The 21,041-nt window shown below is 31.6% G+C and overlaps 1 protein-coding gene across 10 annotated transcripts in view; it reads left to right on the forward strand.

The window, feature by feature from the left end:
* The window catches only part of LOC124364989 (rho guanine nucleotide exchange factor 11-like), a 770,637-nt gene that overhangs the window by 489,009 nt on the left and 260,587 nt on the right, over nucleotides 1–21,041 (forward strand). For all 10 annotated transcript variants that reach the window (XM_046820861.1, XM_046820851.1, XM_046820856.1 and 7 more), the window contains one exon: nucleotides 7,381–7,468. In XM_046820861.1, the coding sequence (XP_046676817.1) occupies nucleotides 7,381–7,468 (88 nt within the window). The remainder of the gene's footprint in view (nucleotides 1–7,380; nucleotides 7,469–21,041) is intronic.

Genomic DNA, 21,041 nt, shown 5'->3' on the forward strand with positions numbered 1-21,041 from the left:
CAATAAGTAAAAGTACGGCATTTGAAAAAGTTATTTTTAAACCTAAAGCTTGAATGATATATTTTAATGTAAAATATTTACATTTAAATATTTACACCGTATTACTGTAGTTTCATTAATCTACATATGAAATGAATAGTTAAATCAATTATCCCCTTGCCACAAATGTTTCCACAATCTTTTTGTCAACTCTTGATCATTTAACCCTAGAGCTGGTATGAAACGAATTTTCGTCGTCAAAGGCCCATCCGATTTGGCAACGATGAATATTCGTCGCCAAAGTAGACATGTACAGTTATTGAAATTGTAGGCAATTAAGGTCATATAAATGATTTTTTATTTTATATATTCTGGAAGAGCAATAACTATAGTACCGATTTACTGTTCTTATTTCGATTATTGTCTTCTTTGTTTACCGTAAAACATCGTTTTTTTTTTTTTTGACAGCTGACATGAACGTAGTACGGGTCAACCACATTGTTGTGAAGCTGTAAACAAGTGTCGGGTTTTGTGTTTGAGGTTACGAATCCAATAGTATTTCGTGTTGTTATTATTGTTTTTTTAGCTTTCTTAGGTTATAGTGTTAGTTGTTCAGTATGGGTGAAAACTTTAGAGACCGATCAAATGATCTTAGAGAGCTCGCAGGGCGGGATCTAGTGACGCTGAGTGAAAAATGAAACTTTGTATATATTTTACACATGTAAATAAGGTAAGATTAAAATTTATTATTTTATTTTATTTTTGTTTTAACTGTCATACTTATATAAGTATAAATGCAGTCAAGAGATTATGTTTACCCAGGAACAATAATATTTATTTAGAAATGTACGCATTTTTGAAAATAAGTAAATATGGGTGCTTTTTCATACAAAGCCCTGTAACACATACGTTTTGAGGTAAAAGTTACAATAATTATATATTTTTGGAATCAGGACAAAATTTCGAATAAGTTATCCATATACGGTTTTGATGTAAAGCTTATTGCTAAGCAGTTACACAACGGAATATATACAAAAAAATTTCCAAAAAAAATTTTTCTTACATTTTGTAAAAAAAATAAAAATATATTTCCATGGAAACAATAAGATATTGTTATTACAATGTTCTCCATATAGTTGTGAATTCATTGACATATAATAGTTTATATTTGGACTAACAGTTATGAAATGTGATACATTAAAAGAAACGTCTGCGAGGCTGTTAAAATAGAGCCGCCAGTACAGAGTGACACCATTGCCAGCTCTAGGGTTAAACAACAAATTACACTTTTATTCCACATTTAGAATAAAATTTGAGCTGCCATTTGTAGATTAAGTTGTACCTGCCACAATTTTCTGGGAAAACTGGCATCTGTTTCCGGCAATACCAAGCAACTGTCCCAAATTTGCTTGTCTATATTAAGAACTTGAGACAAATTTTACTCAGTAATATTTTCTACATAGGAACTTCTATCATATTTTGTATTAAAGATTTATGCATATATCATAATTTATTTATTTGGATGCATATGTAAAATATGTGAATTTTACCCAATTAAATAGCCCATATGTAACAATATTTTGGAAGTATTTCTAGGAAAAAATAAGATTCCTTTTGAAGGTTAGACCAGATTTATAATTTAAACTTGTGTGTAGACTCCTAATTTTCAATTTTTTTTTAGTACATTTGACATATTGGTAACATCAGTCCATTCCCAATTCTGGGAATTTTAGCATAGATTTTTCTCAGACTTTTCATACACACCCCACTTGTTTTTAAAACATCAATCAAACATGCATGCTTGGTTTCGACTTTCACAACACTCCAATATATGTTTTTTTTTTAAACTTATTCAACTAAATGTTAATAGATTTCAAAGAGATAACATGATAAAATTCTTGAACTGAGTAATTTTATTTACATATATTGAGCGTGTAGATGCAGTGTTCAAACTGTCGAGTTCAACTTATTGAGGTCTGAATAGTTGTTAAAAATCCAGTTTACTTGTATATATGATGGTCGCTTTGTCCACCTTGTTGGACAAAATGGTTGAAGTTCACCTGTAGAAACTTTTCAGTTCCAAGAACGTCTTTGAATTCATCCATTTTTTTGTAAGTTCTCTTATTTTACTAGTAAGATCTTTTACCAGATTCATTATATCCCTCAAGCGAGGAAAATTGTCTTCTTCAATCAAATTTAAGCTGAAGGTTACATAATATATTATGTTAACTATTGTGATATACGTCTTTTACAGTTTTTCAGACCCTTAATCTATCTGGCATTTGTCCTCAACGATCAGAATGCTGAGGATTTGGTTAACCATTGTAAGCAATAATGGTTTTTTACAATACTGATAAGGGTGTTAGTTGTGTTTATTGACACTGCATAAAATTCTAAGAAATCTCTTACAAATCTAAATTGTCATTTGCTGTTCGAATAGAAAAAGTTCCTCCTTGGTTAGATATTATTAAACCATGTCTCATCAACTATGACAGCAAAGAGATCATAATTTTGGATTTCATGAATCACAGAGAGCAAGACAGGTTGTGTTTTCATTTTCAAGCGGTTCATTCAACAATACTGCAACACTTTGCTCACATGTAACTTTTAATGTGATTTCTTCTTGAGCATGAATGTTTCATCTTTCATAATTACAAAACCGTTCCAATGTAATTTTTAATTGATTTACTTGGCATATCTTAAAAATATTCTTGTTCATGCTAAATATCATTAACTTATCATAGCCCTATAATTTTGTAAAACAGAAGAGCTCAACTTACTGCAATTATATTTTGTTAACATAGAATTTTAGAAAATCATTTTTTAATCTGCCTTGATTCTGCTATATGATATTCAAATGAAACGGAAAAAGAACTGCAAGATAATAGCTTTAGGTAAAGACGCTGCCATTTTATTCATCTTAGCGGTTGGTATGAATTGGATTTTTAACATTGTATCAGTATACACAAACTATTATTGTTTTAATTGTCACGTAGTATTTTATTATAATAATAGTCTAACTTAATTTATGAAATTGAGCTTCATCGTTACTAAATTAATGGATACAAAATTGTGTATTTTTATTTTTATGTTCAATTTAATGTGTGTATTACTTGCTAAAGTATTTCAAACTTCAAACACTAAAATTTTGAGTTTTGACTACTTTTATGCGAAATTTTAAAATATTGGTGGGGCTGAGTTCCACCTTTACAATCTATGTTATTGTTGATTGTGTGATGTAGACAAGACCAAAATATATATTGTCAACAGCGCGGTTGTTCATTGGTTATACCTAAGGTGAAAGCTGAGTCAAGCTATACTGAATATGGCTTAATGAATGGTCACAGATTGATTTTGTCCTTACAAGTAATCAACCTGTTCAGCCAGTAGAAGTCAGTTTTCAAAAATATAAACCGAATTGAAAGATTGTTTGTTTTTATATGAAATATAATACCTCAAACTATTTTTTAACATGGCTTCCACCATTGATCATACTCATGTCTTAGTGTGAGACCAGATTATTTACAGAAACTAGAGAAAGAATCCTGCCAGAGAATATAGCCTTATCTGTAGACTTTTATTTTTCATTAGATTCCATGCATCGATCATTAAGTTTGCGTTTCATGTGCAGAATCGAGTAGTCAAGGGATGCCAGATCTGAGCTGTACTGTGGGCGATTAAACTGCTCTCAACTGCTTCAATTTACATTTGCGTTTCATTGGTAGAATTAGGTTGAGCATTATCATGCAGCAACACAATTCATTTAGCGAATTCCTCTATGTTTGTTGTGAACTGTATATAAGGTTTCCTCAAGTCTCACATAATATGTTGCATTGACGGTTTCACTACTGGTAATAAATTCCACTAGTAAAACACACAATAAAATACACAACGTTTTGCTCCGACATTGTCATTTTGAATTTTACATTTTTGAGGGTCCTGTGAGTGTCCAAGTGTTAAAAATTGCTCTCCTTCATCATTGTACCAGGTAAGAAATAACGGAAACTGCCAATTCACTTTATTTCATGGAAATCTTATAGCATTTTTGGAATCCAGAGGGAACACACCTAGTAGTGATTCTTAAATGGTAGAATGCGTTGTGGCCAGTTACAACATCATGCAAAAACAGTTCTCAAAACTTTTGAAATTCTCCTGAAAGCATTGTCATTGTGAATCATCAGTGCTCTTGAATTTTCTCATTAACCAGGTAATAATTCATAACAGAGGTTATCCACTTTGTGATAACAGAACAAATCCCACTGTTCGTGAGATCGTCGGTTGTTTTGAACGGCTACAGGTAACACAAGACTAATTGGTTGTATTGGTTTCAATATACAGCATCACATACCAACAACGATGTGGTGGAGTTAAATAGTAGTTACTTTCTTATTATGACTGATATTTTCTCCTGAATTTGTGTTTTAATATCTCAATTCAATATTGCTCAGACAGTTTCTGTTCTCTCTCGTTTGGTTTGGATACTTTTTTCTGTCTCTAGATCAATGTTCCCCTCAAATGAGAAACTATATGGATTGTGTACTGTTAGGATTTTCAATTGAATTATTTACAGTAATAGATGTGTTTTTAGGAGTTTCCAAGTTATATTCTATTGTGCAAGGAAATGATTAGAGGGAGGTATGCACTAGCATATACATGCAATCAATTATAGTGTGCATGTACAGAGACTGGTCACATGACCAACATCGTTAGTCAATTGTAGGTTATTAAACATCTAATCCCTGCTAAGTGCTCATTGTATTTTTGCATTAGATGTTGTCAAAATATATATTTCCGCATTTATCAGTAAGTTGACAATAGGAGAAGACTCTTTGAGTAAACATAAACTAGATGAAGGAGCTTTACTAAAGGTTAGAGATGGCCACACCTCATTGGATAGTGAAATTTGTTCTGGAAGACCAGCAATAATTTGAAAATGAAATTACTTACTCTTACTCCCATGGCCATGGATACCCTAGGTGGTATTTGGCCTCGCCAACCAGCTGCCTCCATCTCTCCCTGTCTTCACAATCCCCCTGACCCGCTCTCAATTTCCGCAAGTCCTTCTCCACCTGGTACTTCCAGCGATTTTTGGGTCTACCTCGAGGTCTTCTTCCAACTGGATTGTGTTTCCAAACCTCTTTAATCAATTTATCATCCTCCCTCCTCATCACATGGCCTGCCCACCGAAGTCTCTTGCTCTTTGCTTCTCCTACAACGTCTGGAGATTGAAACATCTCTCTGATTTCTTGGTTGTGCCTGATTCTCCATCCATCTCCATCTCTAATAGGTCCGAAAATTTTCCTCAAAATTTTATTCTCGAATGTAACCAATCTCTTTTCTGCCTGTTTATCTATAATCCATGTCTCTGCTCCATAGAGAAGAACTGGTCTTATAACAGTCTTATATATGTGAAAATGAAATTATAGATCAAATTTTCACTTCAGTAATGGAGGATTAATGTATTAATGTTCATGAACTACTTCGACTACGAGTTAAGTGTGTTACTATTGGTCCAGTTTCCAACTTGTCAGCAGAACAAAGTAGTTCCAGCTTTGAGTCTCTCAGGACATGTCAAAATGCACACAGTATTACCCTAATTTTTCAAAACAGTCACAATAGGTGATGTGGGTATATGGGTATGGCCAAGAAACCAAAATACATTCTTCCCTGTGAAAAAACATAACATCATCCCATCTGAAAAAATGGAAGAAGATAAGTATTTACAACAAAATAAAAGTTTTACCTTCATATGCATGAACAGACATTTTCATGTAAAACGATCTTTATTGACAGCACACAGGACATCATCTCACTAAGTGAAGACTGACATATGGTCTGATAAAACACCATCAAGACTGCCAAGAATTCCTAAAGTATCTTCAGGAGCATCTGTTAATTTTTCAGCAGTGTTATTTTTGAACAGGCTTTCACTGAAGACTAGAGTTTGAAGAATTAAAATAAACAGCTGGTGGAGTACAATAGATTGCTTAGTTTAATCTAAAGTCTTCAGGTTGGTATTTTCTCTTGTAAGTCACATTACATCAGGTCTTAAAGTACTTACCAAAGTATTCATTACTTTTTCTGAATAGTGAATTATTTAATATTGGTCTCCTGGTATTGCGGAAGTACTTAAATATTAGCATCCAAACCCACAGAATGGCTACTGGGTTTTTCTGGAGTCTCAAAACATCTTCACTTTGTACACTCAGATCATTTACTGCACTTGTTAATGTTTCTTTAACATATTTAATCTTCATGAATCTGATGTTATTTAAGAAAGGTAGGATTTTCGCAGAAACAGGAAAAATAACTAATTGTCTTTTGACAACCATAAATTATACTCTCACAAATAGTAGTGAAACTTATGGCAAAAATTGAATAATATATCTTCCGGTGTTATTAGAAGAAAGATAGATTCTATGTGAGGTTGTGAGTTCAAAAAAGAGGATGTATTGTTAGTTTTCTTAGTTACGAGAAGGCTGTACAGGCGGCCATCTTAATTGTAGACGATTGAATTCAATCTTATTGTATGTATTGTAACCATCTGGAAATCTTCTTCAAAGGGGCAGACTGTTGACATGTACTCTGAGGGCCAATTGCGGTCCTCATGGAAGTACCATAAGCTTACCAGTTTAGATTTTAAGCAACCCCACAAAACATAGAAAAAGCCGATTATGTCCTCCGGGGAAAATAGACTACCCTTATCCAGAGTGCCAAACGTGGCATAACGCTCCCTTGCTATCACAGGGTAGTAAAAGAGCTGGTGGTCGGCAGGTTTGTTCCTGCTCATTACATAATCTACATATCAGATCATCCCTAAAAATTCAAAATCTTTAACAATTCTTCCTCACGTGCCCATATCCCGTAATGAGACCCACAAACTGAGAAGACAGCGATCTACTTAAGGAGAGAAGATCAGACGCTACCCTGGGGAAAGGTGACTTCAAAACCAGCTTACTCATTTTTACACCCGAATGCTATCTTCACTTTCTCATATCTTCAGTGTGAACCCACTTCAAAATAACCATAGAGAATTTATGCGTAGGAATTCCACAGAACCTGGAAAGCTTAGAAGACATTAAAGAAACTTTAGGAACAACAGTATTTGTAAATTAACTCAGAACTCTAAAACACCTTTCTGTTTTACTCTACAGTGCCTCATATGATATCTGGTGAGGGTATATATGTAATGGCAAACCTCTGATGGTGAGATAATATAAGTATTTTACTGGACATAGCACTCATAGTGGCATTTAAGAACACTATTATCTTAGTCAAGTTTTATTTGTCTTTATGTTATGATGATATTCTCTCCCTCTTCACACATAAAAAAACCTTTCATGTGGGATTCAATTATATAAAATTATTGGGATGTTTTAACAGTATTCTCTTTGTTTCCAGATAAGAAGGCACTGTTTCTCGTGAACACAGCACAGAATGGAGCACAGATCTACGACCTTGTCGCAACGTCATCGTCAGAAAAGAGGATGTAAGTCAATTTTGTTTACTTGCATGCATCTTTAATTTATATACAGCCCTATCAGCATGCATTATTGTTATTTGTAAATGTCATACTTGTTGTAGTGTAATGTACAATTTAATCATTAGGTATTTTGAACACAAATCATTCATAAGTTATATTGAAAATGTAATTCAGAGCGATTGAAGATAGATGGAGCTGAAAAATAAATAGACTCATCCTGTTTTTTAAATAATTTGGAGTTTTTTAAAGAATTTATCTGATAAATAGTTTGATTCAATTGTAAAATAACCGTTTACATGTATCCACCCTAAAATTTGAGAAATCTATTTTAATTATTATTAAACAATTAATTTGATGAATCTTTCCTCCATTAGCTTTTACCAAAATTAGCAAGCACCCATGTTTAAAAATAAAAATGTTCAGTTTTATTGTTATATCAATCTTTACATGTGTTAAATACTTTTTGTGCCATATTATGTGGATGGATATATCTTTATAGGGTATGAGAGAATAGGGCTTTGGCACTGTAAAAGCCAAAATCATGCACTGACGTAGTTAAGATATGAAACCCTTTAAGTATCACATTAGTATTAGTGCACTGTGTAATACTATCAGAATTAATATTCTGTAAGCATTCAAATCCTATATATTGTGGGAATCCAATATAAGTTTTTGAAAATCCAAGTTTAATACAAATACAAATTTCAAAAGTTTTATACAAGTAAATTACGTACACCATGACACACAAACACTTTTTTGGTTAGGCATGATTGCAGAAAACTGTCATCTTGATGTCAGATCGCAGAGTGTTCCATCATACTTATTTATGTTCATTAAATCAAGAAATCCCTAATTGTACTTAGTCCTCAAAAGACCTGTGCACTTGTTTCCAGCGATAGGACATTCAGGATGGGTAAGGTTGGTGGTAGGGTCGCTTTCAGTTTAAATCCCATGAGTAAGGATATCAGGCTCTATATCTCAGTTATGCCACCTTGGAAGAAGAGGAGGCTAGCCAGAGCGTGTAGGGGAGTATGTTTAGGGTAGCAACAGCTTTTAACACTAAGGAAGCTCATCCAACTCTCAACAGTCGTCATCTGTAGTAAACTGGACCCATCGATCAACACTCTTTTTACCCCAATATGTCGACATTTCTGGTCAATAATATACCATTCTAAGATATCCATGGGGTTGCCCAGATGTGACACATTTTGCTTTGCCACATCCCAATGTAGGTTCAACTGGAAGGTTTAAACCATCCTCCACACTTAGTCGAAATGTGGTAGTGTACAGTCTACTACTTCTGCATTATTCACAGGAATTTTTATTATTTTAGCATTTATTAAATTAAATCAGTCAAAAAAATAACGAAGAATTGAAAATGTGAGGAAATGCTGCATTATGAAATGTTTACGACCTATGTTTACAACTAAGACCACAGTAATTGACTACTGAATCTTTTGACTGAGGAAGTGATATCATTAAAGTAAGTGAAAAAACTTCATTAAAACTACTGCTTTATATGGAGGTGTTGCTTTATTATTTCAAATTATCTGGCAAACAACTGTAGCGTAAAACCAGGGCTTATACATTTATGTCAATGGTACCAACAAATTATGTGTACACAAACAGTCAAAAAGTATATTTTATAATGGTGATGTTAAGATAGTAATTATTTCAAATTTATCTAACGTGTTATGTGAATTAAACTACATCAAAACTATACATAATTAAATACAAAGTAGGCGTTTAGTAGTTTTGGGATTATATAAGAAGGTAATTCTTTTACTATGTTCTTATGAAAACCACTGTATGTTTTTTTAAAAGACATTATTGTATAATTGCTGTTCCTCTAAAAGCCCAATTCTTATTGTTTAAATGTAGAGAAAATAATAATTTGTGACCAATGTAATTTTTAACTAAAAATGGATTTGAAATTTTTTAAATATGTGTATTTATATAATATCATATTTTATAAATATTATATCAGTCAATGAATATGCACGTTTTTCTGTTTGTAAATTGATTGGCAAGACATTCAAGATAAAATTGAATTGGATTTTATCTGGTTTATATTGGATTATTGGTTTATATTGGATTAAATACTGGTTTATATTTTAATCACTTACTCCTCTATATGGATTTAGGAAACTTCTGGGAAGCTTGGACGTTTAATTTCATAACATTGGACTGATCTGTTTTAGTACTAGTACTCCTTAAGTAAAACTTAAATCTGACCATTTTAATCAATCTTATGTATGTGAAAAAAAACAACATATCTTCATTGAATATGACATCCTGACACCAAAACCACCCCTTTGTGAAAGTTTGTATGAGGTGTTTTTTTATGGATCATGATAGATATTGTATGTTAAAAAAAAAACACCTCATAAACAGATAATTATTTTAATTTATAACTGTTTTTGTGTCAAACATAAATGAAGGTATTAATTACACATGTACTGTATAACAAGTATGTTAGCCTTATTAAATATTTTCAAAATAGCAATCGTTTGAATTTGTGTTTTTGGATAGTGTTTTATTTCAGTTATTTATTACACAACGCAAATCAAAAGTGGGTTTTTTTTAATACCTTGAAATTGATTTAATAATTCAGAAACCAAAGTCAACAAACAGCTGTAACTATTATTTTATTAGGTGTTTTCAAATGCTTTTCAAAATTTGATCTGAACATAAAACAAAGTTGGTAATTATTTGAATTTAAGTACATTTATTTAGCGAAAACAGCAGTATTAAAAGTACTGTATAGATGTTAGATTGTGTGTATTACATCATTAAGCATATTTGGTTTGTGAGATATATACAGTCAATAGATAAAAAAAATTAGTCTCCAAGCTCTTGGATAAGGTATATAGAAAAATTGTTGTGTGAAGGTGGGATTTGTATAGGTGTGAGTGTGAGTAGACTAATTAATATAACCCAGACCAATGATCACTTATCAACAGTTCTCTCTGCGAGTTTATTAACAGCCCTGTTACATCATAGTTTCCATGTAGTATTTCCATAGTCCTGAGTAGTATTGTTAATGGCTAGTCTACCACCACATTAATTAATGAATTACACCTGAATTAAGTAGCTCCATTTGTAAGGTTTGTTGGAAACCACCATGTTGTAGCAATATCCCGTTCAATACAGTTATAGTCCCATTGTATATTTCCACTCATGGAAAGAGTACTATATCTTTTGATACGTACCACTTGTTATCGAATCATTTGACAATAGCTTCTTAAACGTCTGTTACTGCACCAAAAAAGGGAAAAGACAGATTTTCAGTGGAGGGGATGTGGTAAATTATTGAAACTTTCATCATACTACAGGTTTATGACAATGTTACAAGCACCTGTAGTATGATGAAAGTTTCAATAATTTATCATTATAAAAGAGTTTATTAAAACTTTGGCGAGTTTGGTCATCGTGTTAAACAATAAGGCAAGAATTCTAATTCATGAGCCAGTGAGAAATTAAAATAGCCAGACAATCTGGATCAGTCATCTCTTACATTTTATACTCGTAACTACTTTTTAAAAACTCACAACTTTTTGCTCATAGTTGCTGTATGTTTTATATAGTCTGTTCTTATTAAACAGTATGTTGTATTAAATTTCTCAGTAGCATAATTTAAATGAGGTACTCTGGAGAATTTTTATACACTTCTCTTTATCTTATCAATATATCTAGAGGCAGGTTACAAATTATATTTTTTATTAATAAAAAAATCATTTTCTAATTTAAAATCCTTCAGAGTCAGTGTTTAATAATACAAGCAGAAATCTAGCAAGCAAATATGGCTTGGCATTTATTTCCGCCTGACTTTTGTCTATTGTCTGAAAGAATTCAACTGCAAAGGTTACATATATTCCTGTGATTAAAAGTATGGAAATGACAAAAGTGTAAATAATTAGTTCTTTTTGTATTATACTTCTTCTATAAAATGGCAATTTTAATGTACTGTCATTGTTTATTTCATTATTTTTTTATTGAAAGTATACATGCAAAAGAAAAGAATTAGGAAACCAAATTCACATATTTTTAAAGTGTTTAACAAAAACAAGAAAAGTTTTTTTCATAAAATTGTTGTAAAATTCCTAAATAGGTTGAATAACAGTGAAAAGCATGTTGTATGTGTTGTGAAGTATGCAGCTTTATAAAAGAACGAGTGCCAACCTTTCTACGATCACTCACGGAAATTGAATAAAACAAACTAAGCAGGATTCTAGATTGGTTTATAACTTACTTAGATAAATATTATAACTGGGAGTAAGTTTAATAATACTAGAAGCTAGTTCCATTAATAACATAAACCTTATCTTAAACGTTCAATGTTAAAACTCAAGAGGACACTGTAAAGCGAGTGAAAACTTGAAGAAGTTCACTCGCTATCTCTTGGTATGATTCTTCGTAACAAGTTTTAAAAGCTCTTGCGTCGCCTTATTGGATTCAGAGTGTTTTATTTGTCGCAAAGTTTGTGAGAAGTTGAACAAGCCAGAATGTGCGCTGCATGCTTCTAGCCTCGCTGTAACTCGTCGTATTCTTATTATCTCGGGGAGCTTGAAGATTTATTAACTAGGCGAGATCTTGGTATTGAACTTATGACGTTGTATTGGTTTACTACCAACACGAGCTGAGTGCTGATGAGTTTATATTCGTACACAAAGTCACGAGTCAGTAGAGTATCTTCGTTATATCCGTCTGACTATGGGCCTCCACGTGCTGCCAATAACTTCACCCCATTCCATCCTCTTACTAAATTTGCACTGAAAAATTTTCATTGACGTTTAATTTACCTTTACTGCTTCTGAATAAAGTTGTATATGTCGCACAGTTTTTCTCTGTATTTTAGTTTTGTTGTTAAATAATTTTAGAAACTATCACTACATTCTTAATTTTTTTTTTTCAAGTAAATTTAGATATATTTTTGTTTATGTTTGTATTGTAATATATTGTTTAGTTATTTATTGTGTACTTTTCAGTTAGTTAGGCTACCTGTGTTTTCAAGGTCAGTTTCAAGCTTATTTAAAGTTTCTTACTCTACTCACGAATTAAATAGTGTAATATAGTATTATAAAATTAAAATTCTATAAAACTGTAAATTTCTAAGTTGATCAGACCTAAAGAATTTGTTGTTTAGGTTTATGCATACAACTTGACAAGGCTTTTAAAATCACAATTATGTGTCACCTATTCAAATTTTTAAATGTGTGGTTTAAAATTTAAACTGAGACAGTTTTTCCTCATATGGCTGAAATTATACAAGAAGTCTAACACATACTATATTTTATTAAAATAAAAAAAAAAAAAAAAAAAATGTTGGTTGGCTAGCATAATAATACTCTTGTATACAAAACTTGTTATTAAGTATTTATGATTATTAAATTTATTGTTTTCAAGTAATATAATGTCTATTAATATATTACTGTTTATTATATCAAGAATTATATCTGAGTAGCTTCATTGGAAACTCTATTCCGATTCAGTCAACATAACCCCATGCAGACCAGTTATTGCCATATCAAGTCCATACGGGGCCAAAGTTTACTTGCGTCCCACCAACCAAACAGCTTTGTTTTAGTTATTAAATAGCCCGTTAAAAGTGATTTATGCTTGCTTCACCTTGTGTTCGTCGTAAACCCAAAGTGATCGAAAACATTCTATTTTCATGCCCACGTTCTCACTTGACTCCCTTGTTTCACGTTTTATGACAGGAAAAACCCTTTGTTTATTCTTTATGAAAGATATTTTGTTTTTTGACAACCACCAGTGTGTGTTATAGTTTTCATTTTATTCCTATTGAATATCTAATGAAAATATGCAATAAATTGGTACACAATGCCTATACAACATTGTATATTATTTATAAATGAAATAGTTGCACTTGTAAAGTGTTCATTATAATTATGTTTATTAAGTTTGGTGTATTAATGAATCTATTTTTTTTTTTTAGTTTTTTTTAGTTTTTGTAACAAGCTATGAAGACTTTCTGTTACAATAATTTTGCTAATAAATAGATAAGAGTTCAAAAATATAGTTTTACTAATTATGAAACATACAGTGCATTACATTTTATTGTTTTAGAGTGCAGTGAATATAATTTTATCAAATCAAAAGTTAGATTGCAATTCTGTTCACAGCAATGCACATCAGTGCTTTGTGCATTTCAATGGTTTTAAGTCCAAGTAAATTGTTAGTAAGGGTTAATATTATTAATAACTCTGTAATTAGTTCTGTATAATTTTCTCTTGAGCTTGCCAATTGTCTATTGTCTTTTTATAGAGCTTTTATGGTTTGAAATTTGATTGAATGAACAAAGACTATTTGATTGAATTAAAATATTTAACTTTAAAGTCTCGGGGTATTTGTTCTTTAGTTAACTGACCTTAACTTAATGAGTTATTATTTTTTTTTTTATTAATAATTACTTTTTACACATAAGACTCGATTTTAGTGATTGTAATCAGAATAATATTGAATGAAGGATATAATTAGGTTCAATGGTTAGCTGCTCCAACCAGTTCATTTTTGTGTCCAGTAATAGAAGTCTGTTATAACTGTCTCCTTCTAGAAACACAATATTAGATATTTAAGACATATTGATCTTAGACGTATGTAAAGGTTAATGGTTTTTATTTGAGTGGTACTCTTGTACCGTTTAACTTGATGAACGAGAACATTGTTATCTAAAATAATATAAATACACTTTGGTGTGTATTACATAGAGTATAGAGCTAGGACTTGTATTCGGCAATACTATGTCACATCTCTCACTCTCTTCACTTTGTTTCTTGAGTGTGACCAACACTTTATCGAGAGTCTACTGTTTCTAGCCTTCCTTCTGTAAATGTAAATCTGTTAGAATGATATAGCACTGTTAACCAATCAAAAGCTCTTATGCTGGTAAGCAAGGAGGGTGAGATCACAGAAGGGTTTACATCCGCCCGGTCAAACCTGAAATGAGTGGAGCAAAGTCACTTATATGTAGGCAACCTAGTGGGTGTCCAGGAACAAGAAAAACTAGGCACAATCGTTGATTTAATGGGATTTGAGATACCTTAGTCAATAGATCAGGTTCAAGGTTTAAGTGTTAGGGTGGGACTTCTTCAAAATCGAAGACAAAGCACGCTAAGCCCGAGGAAGTCACCCTTCCATAATTGCTTAAGAGTGATGAATGTTGCAATAGTTCTCGCCTTCTTTTCTTCTTTCACATGAGCCGTCAGTGGCCGATTTAGAGAGTAGCCTCTGTCAATCCCCCTCCACCACTGTGTTGGATATTTCATGAACTCTCAATACGAGGTAAATATTCTGTTACTTCAGAAGCCACCCACTGATCTTTATGGTTTAAGTGTAATTCACTTTCCTGTCATAAATTTAAAAAAAACTAGGTGTTTAAACGCAGCCATACAAGGTCGAGCGATCTCATCTAATACGTTAGGCCCAGTGTGAGGTGAGGTGTAGGCGTGAGGTGTCGACTAGGTGAGATGTGATCTCCGGTAACTGGATAGTCAGGTGAAGTCAACCAGATGATTAGTACAGGTGATTTGAGACACAGGCTTTCCTTACATGCTTGTAACAGCTTCTGACAGCGTTCACATGGTCAAATTAGGCAAGTTTACCTCTGCAAAATTATGGCTATCATTTTTCATGTTTTAGAATTTTGCTTGGGTGGCATTGTCAACTCTTTGACAGGTACCTTACCTGATACTCTTGCCCTTCCTGCTCTTTAATAATCCCCTCTTCCGTCTTATGTTTCTCAAACCATGTCTTTCATTCGACCTAAGTGCGTGCACATGTAAAGTAATAAATATATATATATATATATATAATGATATATATAAAATAATATGTAGCAACAGCTATTACCTAAACATAATGGAAAGTAATAAAAAATTGATTCAAAAAGTACATAACCGCATTATAAACTAATTTTATATCAATTTATACAGGATATTTCATTCCAGTTGACAATGTTATAATAATATTGAAAAAGATATTTGACTTAACTGAATTGAAATCCTTTACTTCTGTAAAAGACGACATTGTAAGATAGTATTATCCAAATTTATTTGATGTAAGAGTGATGGAGGTAATTTCTCCCTGTTTTGATTTAAAATATAATATATGTATGCTAGAAATTTTACCATTGTGTTAGAGTATGTAGGAGACTGGTCACAATAAAAAAAAAAAATTGGAGTGACCAGACATTTTACAAGCCTTTACTTTTATTTTGTTTTTGGGATACATGCTGTAACATATGTTTATTTACCAACTCATTAACCTGATTAGCTTGCAACAATTGATCACATTCTGTATGTAAATAAAAATTTAGAAGAAAGTCGGTTTTCAGAATGTTCTCCAGGTGAATTTCTACTAATCATCTTAAGTCATTAGGTAGGTTGCATTTCAGTGTTTAAAATTACAATTAAACACTGAATTACTAAGTGATTCTTACATTCACATTTGTTAAAGTGGTATTGTATTTTTTATAATTCTCATGTTTATGTGGTGCTAGTGTTTGATTGTATGAGATGTAAATATTGAAGTATGTCTGCAACTAAGAATTCAAAGGGCTGGCATTTTAAATTTATACTGTGGAATTCAAATTCTAGCAGTGCATTAAATTTGGATACTTCTGAATTATTGTGTTAATAACATATTTAATAACATGTACGGTAATTAAAATACATTTCTGTATTTCTTTAAATTTATTAAAATTCTTAATTCAAAGTTTAGTATAAACGGGGGTTTTTTATTTTATTTTATGATCATGTCATATCACATAGTCAATTTTTGCACTTAAGTATCAAGCATCTGTCTAAATTGTAAGTTGCAGTAACCCCAGTACAATATGTAGTTAAGAATTTACATTTACATTTTGTGTTTTTTCGTATTTGTTAATTTTTTCTGTAAATGAGGAGCTGTGTACATTTTTGCCTCGTTGATATTCAACTCACATTGATTGTGTAAACAAGCTGTGGGATTAAAGTGAAGTTTTTATTATAATACACCTATTTTATCTTTTGGATATTTTGTTGCAATGTTAGTAAAAGAAAACAATTGCTGACTGTACTGTCCAAGTTTATCCTGGTTTTGTTGGCAGCAATGTGGACTTGAATGGAATATATAATGTGATATAACCTGCGACTGGGGACTGGTTATCACTCCCAGGGAGTCATGCTGATGCATGGATCAGGCCTTGCTACTATCTGCCTTTTTGTGAAAGCATTAAAATATTTTACAGTTTATACCTCAAGATATGTCCAAAACTTTTATATAACTTTTATCACCTTGGTTGACATCTATAAATGTATAAAGAAAAATGACTGTGCTAGGTATGGACTTAATAAATTAAAATACTATAATTATAATGAAACATCAAGAGGTCAGATACAAATTAACTATTGCCAATCATCTGTTTTAGTATAACAAAACAATTAGTTAAAGTGGAGTTTCTTTAGGATCTACTTTAAGTCCTATGATTTTCTTAATTTTGCATTAATTTTATATAGCTCGAGTATTGATTCAGAAAGGAAAATTTGTTATGCTAATTATATATCTGTTGTAATTACGGCGAACTCTAAACTGTTTAATTTGAAGTTCAGTTATAACTGGTTTAGATTGTTTTCAATTATTAAACTAAAAAAAACATTAATTGTTGATTGTTATCAGTGAAATTCAGAGTAATTTGCTTGAATATTAACTTGCAGTTAATAAACCGATACAAGAGAGTATAGAAGGACACAAATGAATGAACGTCTTTGCCAAAAAGACTGTAACTTTGTTGTCCTTTGACCTTATGACTCCAAAATCAATATGATTCTTCTTTAGACCAAGAGGAACCTATATTAAGAATAAAGTCTGTAGGATCTTTCTATCAAGAGTTATTGCGTAGATGGACAACCAGACAATGACACTGTTTTAAGAAGGACCTGCTGTATCGTTAATAAAATTTATTTACATAATAAACTTAATAACTTTTTTATAAATTTTGGTAGACAGTAAATAGTTAACAATCAATTTCCATATTTTCTAACATCATTATATGGACTTGATTGATTCCTTTATTTTACCTCATGCCTGCTCACTTAGTACAAAATTAATAAAATCTATCTATGATTGCAATACACAGTGGATTAAACCGCCAAAAAAGAATGAAATACATTTATATTATTAAATGTTATTAAATATTCTTTGCCTCGTCAATGATTGCAATCAGTTTTATCCAGCATCCATCCTCTGGTAACAGCTAATCTATTATGAAAGAACTTCTTTACATTTTCGTTAACAGCAAGTTTTAAAAGTGTCACACATAATTACATATATGAAAGAAATGATTACACAATCATAATACAGTTGAGATCTTTAGTTAATAGTTTACAAATCATTAAAAGGTTTATTAATTGTGTAAAAATATATTGTTCAAACCAGCATTTTAGAATACATGCCTTCTTATATTCATAACGCTTCACTGCTGTAGCTTTTTCTGTAAAAGTTGGGCATTTCTTAGATTGTTTAGTATACCCTGTATTAGACAAAACTCTAACTAGAAAGAAATAATGAAACTTAATGAAAATAAGTTTCAGTGCTAAATTAAAAATGATCAAAGATTTAGGTCTTTTTGTGTGTTATCGAATTTATCCAGAGTTTCACTACAATCAAGTCTAGATTAGTTTGGTGATTGTGTGATTGCATTACTTCCACACCACTACTTTCGCCCTCCCCCTCCACTGGCTTCATTCTGTTGGACAGGGTGACTTTCAATCTTCTTATCTGGCTAGATAATGCTAAAATTAATTTTATGTTTATTTTTCGGTCAGTTTGGTTTTGGCTTGATTTTTGAAAGCTATGATTTTACTAAATTTATGGAATACTATAGGTTTGTGTACCTGTACAGTGCAAATTAGTTTTCGGCCACTGGATCGTTATGAAAGAAACAGCTGAAATAAGATCACAGCACTTAGCCATTTAAAATTTATTTGAGGCTTTGAAAGATAATTGCAGACAATTGAAATCATACTTTGATGTGATCATTGTTAGGACAAATACGATTCATTAAATACAGTAGATGGAAAGAAATAAGAACAAAGTTGCTTTAATTTTTGTTATGCTGTCACGATCATTTTTATCGATCCCCTCTCCTCCTCGAGGTAATATAGTATGGTTTGTTTATTCTTTTAAGAACAGAGACAGCCTTCTTAGACAGCCTTCTTAGGTTACTATCTAGGATTCAAAAATTCATTATTAATTCATTGATTATTTCGTAGGGAAAAAAGAGCAGAACCTTTCCAGGTTGTTTCCTGCCATCGTTTCATGATTATTATTTTAATTCCTGTGACAAATTCTATTGCACCAGTTTTATTAATTCTATCGTACTTTTAAGATGTTGTTTTAAAAGAAAACTTTTCAAAAATTCACTTTTGGGTCACTATCATTCAAATTTTTAGTTGATCTTTATCCATGCTTTTTTTCAAGTAGGATGGCGAGATCAGTCTCTTTTAATTTAGATATATGTCATATGTTTATGTTTAGATAGAGCTCCATAATGTATTAGTTCTTCAGAAATCGATGTATATGTCCATTTCACAAATCCTGTTTTTTGTTATTCCTCTGAATCACATTTGTACTAAAGATGAGTTTCATTTCAATGTACTATCGTTATAACTAAATCTAAGTGGAGTTTCATAAGGCTCTACTTTAAGCCCTACAATTTTCTTAACTTTGTATAATTGTATAGCATCAACTATGCATTAAGAAAGGATATATTGTATTGCTAATTATATAACTCCATGGTTAAGGCGAACTGTAAACTGTGCATTTCAAAGTCCTTTAGAGGAGGTTTAATTGGTGTAGACAAGATTGTTTTAAATTGAAAACTGGGAAAAAATGTAGTTACGGAATTCATAATAGTACACTTATTGATGTACATTATTAATAGTTCACTATATAAAATAAAACTTTGTCTCAACAGTTTATTTTGAATCATGGTCCCTTGTACATAACCTTATGAATGACTCAGCTGGAGTGTAATATCACTGTAATAGCTGCCTATGGCGGTGTAATAGATCATTGTACTGATGTCAGTAAGCTGCATTGTGAGCTGATTGATCCCTTCACCCCCTCCCCTCCACCACCATACGCCATCAGCCCTTCACTCTACCGTCCAATTATCTTATCAAGGTGACTTCACCCTTTACACACTTCCCTCTTCCTATTTTTGCTAGGCGCTATAGATGTAAAGTTGAGTTGATGAATAAATTTACCATTCTCGTCAATTTTTTACAGTAATTTTATCGAAAACCTATAATTTTTAGTACATTTTTAATATTTTTAAATACATAAAGTAAGTTATATCTAATATTAAACAATTATCAGATATATGACGTATTAAAATTTAATGCATTTCTATGACTTCTATTACACAAAGTTTAGAATATTTTAACGTGTTGCTCTTTTGAGAAGAGTTGTCATTGTTTAGATAATCTTGGATCTTTTGAATTTATACTTTTGTCAAGATGAATCAGAGACATGGTTTTTCTATTTTCTATAAAGAATTTGGAATCAAGTGTTTAATTCTATCATTAATGGATAATGTATTCATCTCGCAAGCGATGAAAAATTAATTTCTCGAAATTTAAAACTACCAACAAATTATGTATGCAGTCTATTGCTGTAAAAGAAGTACACAATTCTCCAGTAGTTTTAAATTTATTTCGTGAAAAATAAATTAAAAACTATTAGAGAACCGTGTATTTCTTTAACACCAATAATTTGTATTCCAATAAGAAGAGCTCCTACTTCAATAAAATAGGTATGCAGTGCTTTAAATTTAAAATGGGTTTTACCACCTTACAGATTTAAATAGTCTTTGACTTTCACATTGTTACAAAAAGGCGCAAGTTTGATCCAGAATTCGTTAATGCAAAATGATCTTTTTCCTATCGTTGTGATACGGTACATTTAATTAGTTAGATCCTTCCATTGTAGTGGATCACGTTGTCTGAAACTGGGGCGAACTTGTCCTGAATATCTTTATTCTAACCCAATTAGTGTTTTGTCACCACCCGTTTATTTTCTACTCTCTGTGAACTCGACAATTCTAACCCTACCCGAGCTCTCTGAAATTGTCTTGTCAACTTGAATTGGCCAATTTACTATTCATGATTCTCTGCTATCTTGCTTGTTTGCAATTTTATACTCTGCTGCTTCTTGTCTTTATCGAGTGAGATTCTAAAATAATCACTTCTTTCTGTTGTTTTAATTGATGACTTTTAATTGGGAAAGTTTTACATTTGTATTGCAAATAAGTTACTTTTAGTATTGCATGTCAAAGTTTGAATAAATATTATTTAAATACCTGTTAGGTTTTCTCCACTAGGATTTTTAAAGGCACCTTAAAGAAGTTTCTGGCTTAAAATAGGCAACACTTCGCGTAGTCAACTCAATTTATGTAATTATGAAATTTGCCTAAACCATCACATTATGCATGAAAAGTGGAATAAATGTGACATCTTTAATTTTTCTTCTATCTACCTTTTTCAAGAAAGAACGTGGTAGCCTCTACTGACTTCAT

Source organism: Homalodisca vitripennis, chromosome 6 (assembly GCF_021130785.1).
Source record: "Homalodisca vitripennis isolate AUS2020 chromosome 6, UT_GWSS_2.1, whole genome shotgun sequence".
NCBI lineage: Eukaryota > Metazoa > Arthropoda > Insecta > Hemiptera > Cicadellidae > Homalodisca > Homalodisca vitripennis.